This window comes from Alosa alosa, chromosome 5 (assembly GCF_017589495.1).
Source record: "Alosa alosa isolate M-15738 ecotype Scorff River chromosome 5, AALO_Geno_1.1, whole genome shotgun sequence".
Lineage (NCBI taxonomy): Eukaryota > Metazoa > Chordata > Actinopteri > Clupeiformes > Clupeidae > Alosa > Alosa alosa.
Window position 1 is genome coordinate 22035872 of NC_063193.1, and position 17407 is coordinate 22053278.

Sequence of the window (17407 nt, forward strand, 5' to 3'; positions counted from 1 at the left end):
ACCCAAGGACAGAACAAAACAAACTCTTTGTTTACTGTAAAATTCCAGACAGTGACTACTAACTACTGAAGCCAAATAATGAATACTACATTGTATTGCTGCAATTCAGTCCAGACTGCATGCATTTTCCTGTCAAAGCTGCTTATAGCAGATAAACCTTGTTGGATTATGCCAACATCAGAAAGTATTAATCACGTTTATTTCTGATAATACCTTCTCTATGTGCTGGTTCTAAAATTACCATCTTAGTTAGGATTCAGTCTTCCTTCCACAGAGTTCCATAGATTGTGAAAGAGTGTGACACATTATGATTTGTAATGTAAATGTATTTGTTTGATTTGTTTGAATACATTTCTGTAACAACAGTCTACTGCATTATTAAAACTTTGAACCATTTTATGCACTAGCACTGTAGGCTACAGACCCGCAGATGAGCTCCTTCATCTAATCAATCAATCAATCATGAAAAATATCATTGAACATGAGCAGAGGAGCTCAAAGTCCTTATTTAGCAGAAGCATGCCCTATATATATGTAAAGAAACCCGTCTAAGGGGCCGTCTACACAACGCTGTTTTTTTTTTTTTTAAACCGGTGATTTTTTGTTATTGGTTACGCCTTGCATGTACATGACGGCGGCAGTTTAGGAGACTGTAACCGATAGTTTTTGTAACCGGGTTCCGAAGTGGGAATTTCTGAAACCGCCGGCTAATTTTATGACGACATAGCACCACCCCTCAACTCAGCCATCGCACTCGACCTGACACGCTGCTTGTCAAAACAAGCCAAACCATTTGTTTATCATATGAACATGTTTTTTTCCCCTGTCACTGTTTGTCATGAGCTCTCTCTCTGCCTGGTAACACACGCTGATTGAAGTCTGATGACCTCCACCTGTTCCTGCTCTGCTCTGCCTCACCCTCGTTACCTACCAGCTGCACTGCATTCACCACTCATCATGCCCTGTATATAAAGCCTTGCTTTTCAGTCCACACTTGTCAGATCGTCTGCAACCAGCACCAGTTACCTGCCTGTTTTGGAAAACGCCTCTGACTCTTTGCCTGTGATCCCGGACCGGCTTTCGACTACTTCTGTGTTCTCCAGCCCGGACTTCCCGGATCATCCAGCTCCTGCCATCGCTGTTAGGCTACTGGGGAACACACACACCGCAGACTCTTGGAACTCCTGTACCCCCCCCGCGGAACCCCTGAAACCCCCCTTAACCCCCAACCCTTAAATAAACTTTTTTGAGCGTGGCGCTTTTGTGGTCCTCGTCCTGTTTGGTGTCTGACAGTACGATCTGACCAAACATGGACCCAGCGCGCGGTCGAACCAGCATGGAAACCGGCGAACCAGAACCACCCACCGCCATGCAACGCCTGGAAGAGACAGAGAGAGAGGTAAACCGCAACACTGCTGACATTGCCTCCCTACTTCAAACCCGGCTACCAACAGCGTCAGCAGTTCCAGCAGCAACAGCAACAACTTGCAATGATCATTCAACTTCTCACCAACCTTTCTCCTCTGCCTGCTCCCACCGGCCCAGCCCCAGCCAGCCTGCTCACCGGCCCAGCACCCGAGTCTCCTGCCCAGTCCACTGCTGTGTGGCTGCCGGAGCCCCAGAACCCAGGATCGGCAATCCAGAGCAGTTCAGCGGCGACCAACCCGAATACGGGCGTTCCTGACGAGCTGCCGTGTCCAGTTTACCCTGCAACCCAGGACTTTTTTGCCACTGAAGGGGCGAGGGTCGGTTATGTGATCACTCACCTGACAGGCGAGGCTCGACTCTGGGGAGCGGGCGGAGTTCGGCGCCAGACCCCAGCATGTGCAACCTTCAACCTATTCGCAGAGGAGATGCTCAAGGTATTCGATTTGGAATCCACAACAGCCGAGGCATCTCGGACCCTGATGAGTATTCGCCAAGGCAGAAGGACTGTTGCGGATTACTCCATTGACTTTCGAACTGTGGCAAGTCGGAGCTCCTGGAACATGGAAGCATTGGTGGATGCCTTCCTCCACAGCCTGGCGGACTACATAAAGGACGAGCTGGTTTCCCATGATCAACCCCCCACTCTTGATGAAGCCATTGCTCTGGCTGTCCGCATCGACCGCAGGATCCAGGCCCGCCGTCGTGAGAAGGCGCCAGAGTCCATCCACCAGCACACGGAGTGTCCCAACTGCCCTTCTGTCCACACCATCTAGCCAGCGGACCAGTCTGAACCCGATGGAGATCGGCCGCGCCCTCCTAACCCCTGCAGAGCGCCAGCGACGCATCACCTCCAACTTGTGCCTGTACTGTGGTGGTGATGGTCATCGAGTCGCCACCTGTCCAGCAAAAGCCGGAGCTCACCAGATGTAGGAGGAATCCGGATGAGCTCAATGAACATTCAGCCCTCCATCAGCCGTAAACCCCTCATCCAAGTCTGTCTTCACCTGTCTGATTCCACCCACACCCTGGCAGCCCTGGTGGACTCTGGGCGCAGAAGCAAACATTATTGACACAGGACTTGCTTTCGTCAGCTGGGCTTGAAAGCCATCGCTTGTCCCTCCTGTTCCAGCCGGGCCCTGGGCGGTCACGTAATTGGCACAGTTACCAGCATCACAGCCCCCATCTCAATGATGGTGTCAGGAAACCACCGAGAGACCATCCGCTTCCACCTGCTCAGCTCTCCAGGCCAACCCCTAATCCTGGGCTACCCTTGGCTCCGTCTCCACAATCCTCACCTCGATTGGGCCTCCGGAACTGTGAAAGAGTGGGGGAAATGCCTGCCACCTGACCTGTTTTGCGTGCTGCCTCGCTGCCCCGGCTCAGTACCCCCAGCACTGCCCCGACATTTCTAATGTCCCTGAATGTTACCATGGCCTCCGAGGGTGTTCAACAAGACCAAAGCCACATCTCTGCCCCCACACCGTCCGTACGACTGTGCCATTGATCTCCTCCCTGGGACTGCTCCACCCAAAGGTCACCTCTACTCACTATCCCTCCTGAAAGAAAAAAAAACTATGGAGGATTACATCAGGGACTCCCTGGCAGCTGGACTCATCCGCCCGTCTTCCTCTCCTGCTGGTGCGGGTTCTTCTTTGTGGGAAAGAAAGATGGTTCTCTTCAGCCCCTGCATTGATTATCGAGGTCTGAATGATGTCACAGTGAAGAACCGTACCCTCTGCCTTTACTCACCTCTGCTTTTGAGTTGCTCCAGGGATCCACTATTTTCACCAAACTGGACCTTAGAAATGCTTACCACCTAGTGCGGTAAGGGAGGGTGACGAGTGGAAGACTGCATTCAACACCCACACCGCCATTATGAGTACCTGGTAATGCCATTTGGCCTCACCAACGCTTAGCGGTATTCCAGGCGCTGGTGAATGATGTGCTGCGGGACATGCTGAATAAATTAGATCTTCGTGTACCTGGGCGACATCTTAATTTTCTCCAGAACTCTGTCCGAACACACCCGTCATGTCCAGCTGGTTCTTCGGCCGGCTCCTGGAGAACTCTCTCTATGTCAAAGCGGAGAAATCACGAGTTCCATGCTCAGACTGTGTCATTCCTGGGATACATCATTTCGCTGAAGGCAATATCCAGATGGACCCGCAAAGGTCTCGGCAGTTACCTCCTGGCCAGTTCGGGGAATAGGAAGAAGTTGCAGCAATTCCTCGGTTTTGCCAATTTCTACGGAAATTCATCCTGAACTACAGCTCCTCACAGCTCTGACCAGCATCAAACACCCCCCTTTTTCTGGACCCCAGAGGCCAACACAGCCTTTTCATACCCTCAAGGCCCGGTTCACCACTGCCCCATCCTCCAGATGCGGATTCAGACCGGCAGCAGTTGTCGAAGTGGATGCCTCAGGCGGGGAGTCGGGGCCATACTCTCTCAACGGGCAGAGGAGGACAACAAGTTGCACCCTGTGCATTTTTCTCTCGCCGGCTTTCACCTGCAGAGCGCAATTATGATGTTGGAAACCGTGAGCTGTTGGCTGTCAAGCTTGCCCTGGAGGAGTGGCGTCACTGGCTGGAGGGGTCCACAGTTCCGTTCCTGGTCTGGACCGATCACAAAAAACCTCGAATACATCCGCCAATGCCAAGCGTCTTAACCCCAGACAGTCCCGCTGGGCCTTGTTTTCACCAGATTCAACTTCACCCTGTCATACCGCCCAGGTTCTCCGGAACACCAAGCGGGACGCTCTCTCCCGTCAGTTTCATAAGGATGGCGCCCCTCCCAGGAACCTGCATCAATTCTGCCCGATCCCTGCGTCAGTAGCTGCCCTGACCTGGGATATCGAGGGAGGAAATTCAAGAGGCCCTCCGTGACCATCCCAGTCCCAGTGCATGCCCAGGCCGGTCGTCTCTTCGTCCCCAGAGAATTTGAGGTCCCGGGTCATACAGTGGGGACACAACTCCGCCTTGCCTGCCACCGGGCTCCGCCCGCACCTGCCATCTCCTTGCCCAGCGCTTCTGGTGGTCATCTTTGAAGGGATGTCGAGAATTCGTCCGTGCCTGCCCCACCTGCAATCAGAACAAGTCCTCCACTTTCGGCCCCCCCGCTGGTTTACTCCAGCCCTTGCCTGTGCCCACACGACCCTGGTCCCCGCGTCTCCTTGGACTTTGTAACTGGCCTCCCACCATCAGGTGGGATGGCGGGTCATTCTCACTGTGGTTGACGGTTCAGCAAGATGGCACACTTCATTCCCCTCCCTAAACTGCCATCTGCCAGAGAGACTGCCCAGGCTGTTCTTGATCATGTCTTCCGTCTACACGGGCTGCCCAGGGATGTTGTCTCTGACCCGAGGTCCATAATTCACCTCTACATTCTGGAAGGGAGTTTCTGCCGTCTTCTAGGGGCCACAGTGAGTCTCACCTCTGGGTTCCCCCCCAGTCCAATGGTCAATCGGCGGGCAAACCAGGAGCTGGAGAAAGCTGCGGTGCATGGTTTCGAAACCCCAGGCTTGGGCACAACAACTGATGTGGATAGAGTATGCTCACAACTCCCTCACCTGCTCTGCCACTGGTATGTCACCTTTCCAGTGTGTGTATGGCTACCAGCCCCCTGTTCCCCAGCCAGGAAGGAGATGTGTCCTGCCCGTCTGCCCTCGCCTATGCCGCCCGTTGCCGTCGTACCTGGTCTGGCTTCGTGCCATCTACTCTCAAGTCAGCTGTCAGCTATGCCACTGGGGCTAACCGCCGAAGATCGCCCGGCACCCGCCTACCGTGTTGGCCAGAAGGTGTGGCTGTCAGCCAGGATCTCCCACTGCGGGTGGAATCGCGTAAACTGGCACCTCGATTCCTCGGCCCGTTCCCTATCAGAGGGTCATCAGCCCAACCGCAGTCGGCTCCAGTTGCCAACCTCCATGAGGGTGCACCCTACTTTCCATGTTTGAAAAGTCAAGCCGGCCGATGAAAGCCCGCTGGTCCCGATGCGCTTCCTCCTCCTCCTCCTCCGCCTGCGTTGGCCCGGTGGGCTGGTGTACACCGTTCGACGCCTGCCGGTCCAGGCGGGCAGGGGCCTCCAGTATCCTGTCGACTGGGAGGGGCTATGGACCTGAGGAGAGAACCTGGGTGCCAGCCAGTCGGATTGTGGACCCGGACACTCATCGCCGACTTCCACCGTCTGCATCCTGATCAACCTGCAATCCGTGGGGCCGCCCCAGAGGGGTCCCTAACCGTCCTGCCCGCCCGGCTTCCTGTCCTGTGCCTGACCCTGACCCTGTCGGTACCTGTCCGTCTTCTGTCCCGCGACCCTCCAGCTCCCTCCGAGGATGAGGATGTTCACTCGGACGCTCGGGAGGAATTCTAGCCCTCCACCGGCTCCCCTCCGCCCTCGGCGTGGTGTCACTCTTGGGGACTTCTGGGGCCGTCCCTTAGGGGGTTCTGTCATGAGCTCTCTCTCTGCCTGGTAACACCACGCTGATTGAAGTCTGATGACCTCCACCTGTTCCTGCTCTGCTCTGCCTCACCCTCGTTACCTACCAGCTGCACTGCATTCACCACTCATCATGCCCTGTATATAAAGCCTTGCTTTTCAGTCCACACTTGTCAGATCGTCTGCAACCAGCACCAGTTACCTGCCTGTTTTGGAAAAGCGCCTCTGACTCTTTGCCTGTGATCCCGGACCAGCTCGACTACTTCTGTGTTCTCAGCCCCGGACTTCCCGGATCATCCAGCTCCTGCCATCAAGCTGTTCGGCTACTGGGGGAACACACACCGCAGACTCTTGGAACTCCTGTACCCCCGGAACCCTGAAACCCCTTAACCCCCAACCCTTAAATAAACTTTTGAGCGTGGCGGCTTTTTTGTGGTCCTCGTCCTGTTTGGTGTCTGACAGTACGATCTGACCAAACATGGACCCAGCGCCGCGGTCGAACCAACATGGAAACCGGCAGACCAGAACCACCCACGCCATGCGCGCCTGGAAGAGACAGAGAAGGTAAACGCCGCCATTACCTGCTGACATTGCCTCCCTACTTCAAGCCGGCTACCAACAGCGTCAGCAGTTCCAGCAGCAACAGCAACAACTTGCAATGATCATTCAACTTCTCACCAACCTTTCTCCTCTGCCTGCTCCCACGGCCCAGCCCCAGCCAGCCTGCTCACCCGGCCCAGCACCCGAGTCTCCTGCCCAGTCCACTGCTGCCCGTGGCTGCGGGCCCCAGAACCCAGGATCGGCAATCAGAGCAGTTCAGCGGCGACCCAACCCAGATGCGGCGTTCCTGACGAGCTCCGTGTCCAGTTTACCCTGCAACCCAGGACTTTTTGCCACTGAAGGGGCGGGGGGTTATGTGATCACTCACCTGACAGGCGAGCTTCGACTCTGGGAGCGGCGGAGTTCGCCAGACCCCAGCATGTGCAACCTTCAACCTATTCGCAGAGGAGATGCTCAAGGTATTCGATTTGGAATCCACAACAGCGAGGCATCTGGGACCCTGATGAGCATTCGCCAAGGCAGAAGGACTGTTGCGGATTACTCCCGTGACTTTGAACTGTGGCAAGTCGGGGCTCCTGGAACATGGAAGCATTGGTGGATGCCTTCCTCCACAGCCTGGCCCGGACTACATAAAGGGCGAGCTGGTTTCCCATGATCAACCCCCACTCTTGATGAAGCCATTGCTCTGGCTGTCGCATCGACCCGCAGGATCCAGGCCCTTGCGTCGTGAGAGAGGCGCCAGAGTCCATCCACCAGCACAGGTGTCCCAGCTGCCCTTCTGTCCACACCATCTAGCCAGCGGACCAGTCTGAACCCGATGGAGATCGGCCGCGCCTCCCTAACCCCTGCAGGCGCCAGCGGCACATCACCTCAACTTGTGCCTGTACTGTGGTGGTGATGGTCATCAGTCGCCACCTGTCCAGCAAAAGCGGAGCTCACCAGATGTAGGAGGAATCGGATGAGCTCAATGAACATTCAGCCCTCCATCAGCCGTAAACCCTCATCCAAGTCTGTCTTCACCTGTCTGATTCCACCCACACCCTGGCAGCCCTGGTGGACTCTGGCGCAGAAGCAAACATTATTGACACAGGACTTGCTTTCGTCAGCTGGGCTTGGAAAGCCATCGGCTTGTCCTCCTGTTCCAGCCCGGGCCCTGGGCGGTCCACGTATTGGCACAGTTACCAGCATCACAGCCCCATCTCAATGATGGTGGGGAAACCACCGAGACCATCGCTTCCACCTGCTCAGCTCTCCCAGGCCAGCCCCCTAATCCTGGGCTACCCTTGGCTCCGTCTCCACAATCCTCACCTCGATTGGGCTCGGAACTGTGAAAGAGTGGGGAAATGCCTGCCACCTGACCTGTTTGCGTGCTGCCTCGCTGCCCCGGCTCAGTACCCCCCAGCACTGCCCCGACATTTCTAATGTCCCTGAATGTTACCATGGCCTCCGAGGAGGTGTTCAACAAGACCAAAGCCACATCTCTGCCCCACACCGTAAAATGCGACTGTGCCATTGATCTCCTCCCTGGGACTGCTCCACCCAAGGTCACCTCTACTCACTATCCCCTCCTGAAAGAAAAACTATGGAGGATTACATCAGGGACTCCCTGGCAGCTGGACTCATCCGCCCGTCTTCCTCTCCTGCTGGTGCGGGTTCTTCTTTGTGGAAAAGAAAGATGGTTCTCTTCACCCCTGCATTGATTATCCCGAGGTCTGAATGATGTCACAGTGAAGGCGGTACCCTCTGCCTTTCTCACCTCTGCTTTTTGAGTTGCTCCAGGGATCCACTATTTTTCACCAAACTGGACCTTAGAAATGCTTACCACCTAGTGCGAGTAAGGGAGGGTGACGAGTGGAAGACTGCATTCAACACCCACACGGCCATTATGAGTACCTGGTAATGCCATTTGGCTCCTCGAATTAGCCCGGTATTCCAGGCTGGTGAATGATGTGCTGCGGGACATGCTGAATAAATTAGATCTTACCGTGTACCTGGACGACATCTTAATTTTCTCCAGAACTCTGTCGAACACACCCGTCATGTCCAGCTGGTTCTTGGCTGGCTCCTGGAGAACTCTCTCTATGTCAAAGCGGAGAAATCACGAGTTCCATGCTCAGACTGTGTCATTCCTGGGATACATCGTCGCTGAAGGCAATATCCAGATGGACCCGCAAGGGTCGGCAGTTACCTCCTGGCCAGTTCGGGGAATAGGAAGAAGTTGCAGCAATTCCTCGGTTTTGCCAATTTCTGCAGGAAATTCATCGGAACTACAGCTCCTCACAGCTCTGGACCAGCATCAAACACCCCTTTTTCTGGACCCCAGAGGCCAACACAGCCTTTCATACCCTCAAGGCCGGTTCACCACTGCCCCCATCCTCCAGATGCCGATTCAGACCGGCAGTTTTGTCGGTGGATGCCTCAGACGGGAGTCGGGGCCATACTCTCTCAACGGGCAGAGGAGGACAACAAGTTGCACCTGTGCATTTTTCTCTCGCCCGGCTTTCACCTGCAGGCGCAAATTATGATGTTGGAAACCGTGAGCTGTTGGCTGTCAAGCTTGCCCTGGAGGAGTGGCGTCACTGGCTGGAGGGTCCACAGTTCCGTTCCTGGTCTGGACCGATCACAAAAACCTCGAATACATCCGCTTAATGCCAAGCGTCTTAACCCCAGACGGTCCCGCTGGGCCTTGTTTTTCACCAGATTCAACTTCACCCTGTCCTTACGCCCAGGTTCTCGGAACACCAAGCCGGACGCTCTCTCCCGTCAGTTTCATAAGGATGGCGCCCCTTCCAGGAACCTGCATCAATTCTGCCCGATCCCTGCGTCAGTAGCTGCCCTGACCTGGGATATCGAGGAGGAAATTCAAGAGGCCCTCCGTGACCATCCCAGTCCCAGTGCATGCCCAGGCGGTCGCTCTTCGTCCCAGAGAATTTGAGGTCCCGGGTCATACAGTGGGGACACAACTCCCGCCTTGCCTGCCACCGGGCTCCGCCCGCACCTGCCATCTCCTTGCCCAGCTTCTGGTGGTCTTCTTTGAGAAGGGATGTCCGAGGAATTCGTCCGTGCCTGCCCCCACCTGCAATCAGAACAAGTCCTCCCACTCGGCCCCCGGCTGGTTTTACTCCAGCCCTTGCCTGTGCCCACACGACCCTGGTCCCACGTCTCCTTGGACTTTGTAACTGGCCTCCCACCATCAGGTGGGATGGCCGGTCATTCTCACTGTGGTTGACCCGGTTCAGCAAGATGGCACACTTCATTCCCCTCCCTAAACTGCCATCTGCCAGAGAGACTGCCCAGGCTGTTCTTGATCATGTCTTCCGTCTACACGGGCTGCCCAGGGATGTTGTCTCTGACCCGAGGTCATAATTCACCTCTACATTCTGGAAGGAGTTCTGCCGTCTTCTAGGGGCCACAGTGAGTCTCACCTCTGGGTTCCACCCCAGTCCAATGGTCAATCGGCGGGCAAACCAGGAGCTGGAGAAGGCGCTGCGGTGCATGGTTTTCATAAACCCCAGGCTTGGGCACAACAACTGATGTGGATAGAGTATGCTCACAACTCCCTCACCTGCTCTGCCACTGGTATGTCACCTTTCCAGTGTGTGTATGGCTACCAGCCCCCTGTTCCCCAGCCAGGAAGGGAGATGTGTCCTGCCCGTCTGCCCTCGCCTATGCCGCCCGTTGCCGTCATTACCTGGTCTGGCACAAGTGCCCCCGCTACTCAAGTCAGCTGTCAGCTATGCCACTGGGGCTAACGCGAAGATCGCCCGGCACCCGCCCCCCGTGTTGGCCAGAAGGTGTGGCTGTCAGCCAAGGATCTCCCACTGCGGGTGGAATCGGCGTAAACTGGCACCTCGATTCCTCGGCCCGTTCCCTATCCAGAGGGTCATCAGCCCAACCGCAGTCCGGCTCCAGTTGCCAACCTCCATGAGGGTGCACCCTACTTTCCATGTTTGAAAGTCAAGCCGGCGCGCATGAAAGCCCGCTGGTTCCCGTGCGCTTCCTCCTCCTCCTCCTCCTGCGCCTCGTTGGCGGTGGGCTGGTGTACACCGTTCGGCGCCTGCTTCGGTCCAGGCGAGGTAGGGGCCTCCAGTATCTCGTGGAGCTGGGAGGGCTATGGACCTGAGGAGAGAACCTGGGTGCCAGCCAGTCGGATTGTGGACGGACACTCATCGCCGACTTCCACCGTCTGCATCCTGATCAACCTGCAATCCGTGGGGGCACGCCCAGAGGGTCCCTAACCGTCCTGCCCGCCCGGCTTCCTGTCCTGTGCCTGACCCTGACCCTGTCACCGGTACCTGTCCCGTCTTCTGTCCCGACCCTCCAGCTCCCTCCGAGGGATGAGGATGTTCACTCGGACGCTTCGGAGGAATTCTAGCCCTCCACCGGCTCCCCTCCGCCCTCCCGACGTGGTGTCACTCTTGGGGACTTCTGGGGCCGTCCCTTAGGGGGGGGGTTCTGTCATGAGCTCTCTCTCTGCCTGGTAACACGCGCTGATTGAAGTCTGATGACCTCCACCTGTTCCTGCTCTGCTCTGCCTCACCCTCGTTACCTACCAGCTGCACTGCATTCACCACTCATCATGCCCTGTATATAAAGCCTTGCTTTTCAGTCCACACTTGTCAGATCGTCTGCAACCAGCACCAGTTACCTGCCTGTTTTGGAAAACGCCTCTGACTCTTTGCCTGTGATCCCGGACCCGCTCGACTACTTCTGTGTTCTCCAGCCCCGGACTTCCCGGATCATCCAGCTCCTGCCATCGCTGTTCGGCTACTGGGGGAACACACACCGCATAGACTCTTGGAACTCCTGTACCCCGGAACCCCTGAAACCCCTTAACCCCAACCCTTAAATAAACTTTTGAACGTGACACTTTTGTGGTCCTCGTCCTGTTTGGTGTCTGACACTGTTAGCTTAACTTAGTTAAACATTAGCTTACTACAACCGACTAAAGCATGTTAATGTTTTCTCCAGTGGTGCTCAGACCTAATGCAATATGTACTGTAAGCATTTGAAATTCAACATAGCAGTCACATACCTTGAAAAGGTTTTGTGCTGATGTTCAGTGGTCTGAGCATGTGAACTGAGCCACCCGTGAATGCATTCCCCAGGGTGTCACTAATTTGCTGATAAATACATTCGAGGATAGATGCATTTCTGTCTCGGGGATTGCGGCCTTAACTGAAAGCAATGAGGACCCCCCCAGGAGAGAAGCAGCTAGGAGGAACAGTTTGGTGTGTGTGTGAGTGTGTGTATGTGTGTGGGGGTTGGAGTGCAGCGCCTGATTGCTGTGTTGCCTTTCAGCCTGTCACCCCGCTGGCCCTTTGATCCCCGGGTCTCCGTCTGAAAGATGTCTCTACAGAGGCCCGCCTTAGCCTCCATCCATTCTGCTCTTTACCTCTCTCCTTTCTTGCCATTCAACAGTCGATCTGCTCTCTGTGTTTTCTCTCAGCTTCCATTTTCTGCTGACCTCTTTTCTATACCGATCAATCGCACAGTGTCACTTGCTCATTTCTTTTAAAAAAAATGCATCTCTCTTACATCTTAGAATCTCTGTGCATATACTGTTTGCAGCATCCTATCTACCTAGCCCTGGCACTCTCTGGATTTACTGTATGTGCGGTATACATAATAACAAATAGTGCTTATCTATGTTGCACAAGGCTTAAACGCAGGTTTAATTGCATTAAACAGGGCCATGTTACCTGTGTTAAGACCACCTATGCCATTTTGTTATCATAAGTATGCTTTGTTTCCATAGTAATGCAAGTACGTTGCCATGGTAAATGCCTTGTTCAGACAAAAATAATACTAAGAGTGACCATAGCTATAAAGGATGGTTTTAGAGAACTTAAACCAAAAATAAGGATGTAGACATTGCATGCTGTATTTATTATTTTCTCTGAAAATCTAAAAACACGACTGAAAACGAATTCCTTTATACTGGCACAGCTAGTCCAGGCATTTATTGCTGAATATATCACACACAGGTACCAACAAAACATACTGTCCCATTAAAAAATTCTTCTGTGCGATTTGTGAAAACAGCCGACACACAGCTGCCAAAACACACCGTATTCAAGTTGTCAGTTGGAGGGTAATGATGCATTTAAATCTATTTTTGCCAGTACACTTTTCCTGTCACGGCCTTTGTGCTTCTAGACCAAGCACCCCTTAATTCCTCTATGCCTGAACACTCCAATCACTCAATAGTCCTTCCCCCTTACAAACCATGCAGCTGTGCCTAGATCTGCACCAACTGTAATAGAAATGCAGACGGAGAGTCTACTCAGCCCACCCAGAGAACACCAGGAGCGAATAATGTTCAATTCACTTGACCTCAAGATACTCCACTGAGCACATACATACATGAACCTTTCAGGCTTAGCAAAACAACAGAGATGCGGCACGCTGTGAAGGAAATGAATTACTCTGTCGGGAACTGATTTGCTTTGCCTACTTAAAGTGTAATTCCAGCGAAAATTGACCAAAAGGTGTTCTTAACAGTCTTCTGTGTTAAACTCTGGGTTCACTAACTAGTTTGTTGGTGCTTCGTTTTATGTGTAGGGACCCTGAGCAAGCTACTGACGAGGTTTGGTGCTGTTTTGAACAATATTACTGTTTAAAAAAATGCTATTTGGAAAGTGTTTGGCATACCGCCCCTATCTACACCACTGTTTGCGATTTAGGGCTGTAGCATATGCTGGGCCGAGCTCTGTAGTGGTTGATCGACAAAAAATACTATCTCCGTGGTTTATTTGATGTGTTTTAATGCAGAAAAACACCTTGTTTGGTCAATTTTCGCTGGAATTACACTTTAAACTGACAGGTGCAAATGATATACTGTATACAGCATATGATCTCTGTTCCAATTTTGTAAGCTTGGTTAAGAAGGAAATGGCAATGTAAGTTATAGGTGAAACATACCGACCAACAATAGTTGGGGCAGCCGTGGCCCACTGGTTAGCATTCTGGACTTGTAACCGGAGGGTTGCTGGTTTGAGCCCTGACCAGTGGGCCACGGCTGAAGTGCCCTTGAGCAAGGCGCCTACAGTAACCCCTCACTGCTCCCCGAGGGCCGCTGTGGTTGCAGGCAGCTCACTGCGCCGGGATTAGTGTGTGCTTCACCTCACTGTGTGTTCACTGTGTGCTGAGTGTGTTTCACTAATTCACGGATTGGGTTAAATGCAGAGACCAAATTTCCCTCACGGGATCAAAAGAGTATAAACACTTGTACTTAACAAAGTCTGTGGTATACAGAAGTGTGGAAAGCTAAGACCCTTCACAGGTCATTGGTGGACACAATCCAGTTTTACCCTGTTTAAACAGTTCATTAAACAGTTCATTATTAACATGAATAGCCTCGTCCCCACTGTCGGGCCAAAGCCGGGCGGATTAAGGTGTGTGGAGGCTAATCACTTCCCCATTATCGCTTCTGGGTCTTGATCATGCCTCCAAGGGCTTCCTTGGCCTGGCTCGACAGTGGGTGTGCGGCTAAGTAACCTGTCTGTAATTCTCAATACTTAACTTTATGTTAAGTATTGAGAATTACAGACAGGTTTCTGGACTGTCTCCTCTGTTAACACATGTATTGTACATGTACATGTATTGTCAAATATGAAATCATTCACCGCCATTCCAATTACATTGGACTAAGCCCATATAAATGTACGTACATGAGTGTACATTTATCTTGGCAGTCTACCTGATTCCCTTTTAAGAGAATCATGATCATTATCCAAAGGATGAAAATCCCACAGCACATGACTATTACTGGCAATCTATGAATAAATTGGTTTATACAAGGACATTATCTCTTTGCAGGTTGTTTCCCTTTTGAGGAAGATCATGGTCACTGGAGCCAAAACCAAGTTTTGTCATCAATTCTATTGGATTATGTAACTCAGCTGCATTATGCATTATCATGGAAAAAGAAATCCACTCAGACTGATGTCCGACTGATTAAAAGAAGAAGGCCATAGATGGAATAAACAGATGTAAAACCAGATTGTGGAAGGGAAGTAGCAGGGAGAATTTCACTCTGCCACGGCGCTTGTGAGTGAGTGAGGACTTTTTTCCAGAGACAATTGTGGTCTTCATTCTTCTGTCTATCAGTTTCTATCTTTATGCTTCTTTGTATCTTGTGAGTCTGTTTGTTCTGGAGCTTTTGGTGTTTTTGTTAGGTAGTGGTAGATTAAGATTATAGAGCCTACCTGGGCATCTACTTCCACCTGTTGCAGCATGGCTGGCCAAGGTATGGCGGATTTAATGCTGTTAAAGTACTTTCGACAGACAGCAGTGAGAACTGTAGTTTAGCATTCGGGGAGATGACTGGGCATGAAAATATTCGCTCTGCAGCATGCATAAATTCTCTCTCTCTCTCTCTCTCTCTCACACACACACACACGCACACGCACACACACACACACAGGCACACGCACACACACACACACACACTCCTCCATTCACGAGCAAATGAGACCTGTGGTTGTGGAGGTGCCCATTTTGCTTGAATCACCATTTCCTGACAATGGGAAGCAACAAGCTAGTTTGGCTTGACTGTCTGCTATTGCCTTAAGCTCTGTCTCATGCATAAACACTCGCATACACACATGCTGTCACAAACACGTGCACCCACACACACACACACAAACACACACACACACACACACACACACACACACACACACACACGCGCGCACCCACACATACAAACACAGCAGTGGAAGTGGAGAAATCTACCAGACAGAAATTAATTTCAAGCATCAAATAGAAGGCCGTCCCTCATAATCTACAAGTAAAGAAGAACAATGGCAGTGGCACCAAAGACGTGTGAATCTCAACCAACCAAAGCAGAAGGACTGATACAGGGGGGCTCACAAAATAAGTGAAAGCAGTTGAGATAAGCAGATGGCAATACAAACCAAACAGAGAGACTGTACAAGAGAGATGACACAAAAACCGCCATTTGGTTTTCAGTTTCAGAGAAAAGGATGTGTCTCTTACCTCACGCAGCTGAACCCTCACTTTAGTGATGGCCTTCAACCAACGCAGTCTGGATGGAGCGAAAAGAGGTGGACCTTCCTCTAAGAAACTGCAAATCAATGAGAGAGGAGACATATGATGAAAGGACTGGGCAACATAGCCGACTGTTTATCAACCTTACAGTTGATACAGTCTATTGGCCACTGATGGTCTACATCACTCACCCAATTGTAATAGACTGCAATGACAAAAATACTGTCTGTATGTTTTCAAGGCTAACAGTCTTGATGGGGCAGCCGTGGCCTACTGGTTAGCGCTTCAGACTTGTAACCAGAGGGTTGCCGGTTCAAACCCCGACCAGTAGGAACGGCTGAAGTGCCCTTGAGCAAGGCACCTAACCCCTCACTGCTCCTCAAGTGCTGCTGTTGTAGCAGGCAGCTCACTGCGCCGGGATTAGTGTGTGCTTCACCTCACTGTGTGCTGAGTGTGTTTCACTAATTCACGGATTGGGATAAATGCAGAGACCAAATTTCCCTCATGGGATCAAAAGAGTATATATACTTATACAGTCTTCACTTTTACCCACTGAGAGTAGTTTACAGGACACTTTAAAATAAGAATAATCTGCAGAATCATATTACATATGTAACAGGTGTTAGGCCCCCTGGGGTAAATCACATTTTTTTATCACAAGTTTTTATCTTGGTTTTACTGACTTTTTAGGCATTGTCAGACCTATTTATCAAAACTAAATTATTATTTTGTGCATATCTGTCTGTATTGTATTGTGTTGTGCCTTGTCGTGTGGTATGTGATCCTGTCTGCAATCAAATTCCCCATTTGGGACAAAGAAATAAATTGAACTTGAACTTGAACTTGAAATCAATGTTACTACCACATACAGTAATACAGTATACCTTATTTGCTTTCCAGGCTTTCTGTCTGGAATCTCCAGGGGCTTGGCAGGAACAATCTGCTCTTTCACGTCTTTGTTCACACTCGGCTCTGGAGCAGACTTCAGTTCCTTCTCCTCGCTTTCACCTCCCTTAGTAATGTTCTCACAGACAGATGGCTGGGCCTTGAGGGAGGGCTGACGGCTGGTGGAAGTGCTTTTGAGATGTGAGCCATCCGAGTCGCTTCGCTCCTCCATGTCTGAGCTATATGGTGAGCTGGCCTGACTGAGGTTACCAGACGACCCGAACCGATTACTATCCACGGGACTGTGGGGACAGGGATACACAGGTAGTCATAATCAAGTAAAAATAGGAGTTCTGAAAGTAAGTAGGCTGATTCTAACATACCCATTGCACTGACACAGCTCTTTCTACTTATTAGCCTCAAATGCTAACCATAAATGGATAACTCACAACAGTGGGAATAGCTCTTACTCTGGATAGTACATTTTGGAATCTTGAAGACAGGCAATACTAAATGAAGTTAATATTTTAGGATGGAAGGATGGAAGTGGGGAAGTATATTGTAGTTAATTAGGATTATGTGGGTAATTATGAATATAATTGTATAGCACGCATATGCACAGGATTTTACAATGTGATCACTTTTAAAGTGCTAGTAAAGAAATGAGATGAAAACATCTTTCTATCTCCTTACCAAATATCTTAGCTTGTGCCTTGTTATATCATAGTACTGGTTCACATTAGCGCTTACATAAAGCTCCCAGGTCAAAGAGCAATTAAGTAATTAATTAAATCCACATCCCGGAGCACATCTTATCAACAGCTTGATCAGCTATCAAACCAGTGTCACAGCTTACATGTGGGTATATCATGGGTATCCCAGGAACCAAGGTAGTAGTGGTGATGTGTCACCAATCACACACCTTAGTATGTCTGGGTTATGGTTCAACTCAGGTATCATTGCATAATCATATAATAGCAACACATTACATATTTGAGGGCTGGATTGACATATGGATACAATATGTTGTAGTGATAATCAACAGGGAGGTCAACACTAAGCACCTCTTGTGGTGTCAAACAAC

General features: G+C 51.4%; 1 protein-coding gene across 1 annotated transcript in view; it reads right to left on the minus strand.

Annotated features, from left to right (window-relative positions):
• LOC125294626 (nascent polypeptide-associated complex subunit alpha, muscle-specific form-like) overlaps positions 1-17407 on the minus strand; it is an 85105-nt gene that overhangs the window by 46017 nt on the left and 21681 nt on the right. Inside the window, exons 12-13 of the mRNA XM_048243509.1 lie at positions 16323-16625; positions 15427-15514 (exon numbers count right to left, since the gene is read on the minus strand). Coding sequence (XP_048099466.1) covers positions 15427-15514; positions 16323-16625 — 391 coding nt within the window. The remainder of the gene's footprint in view (positions 1-15426; positions 15515-16322; positions 16626-17407) is intronic.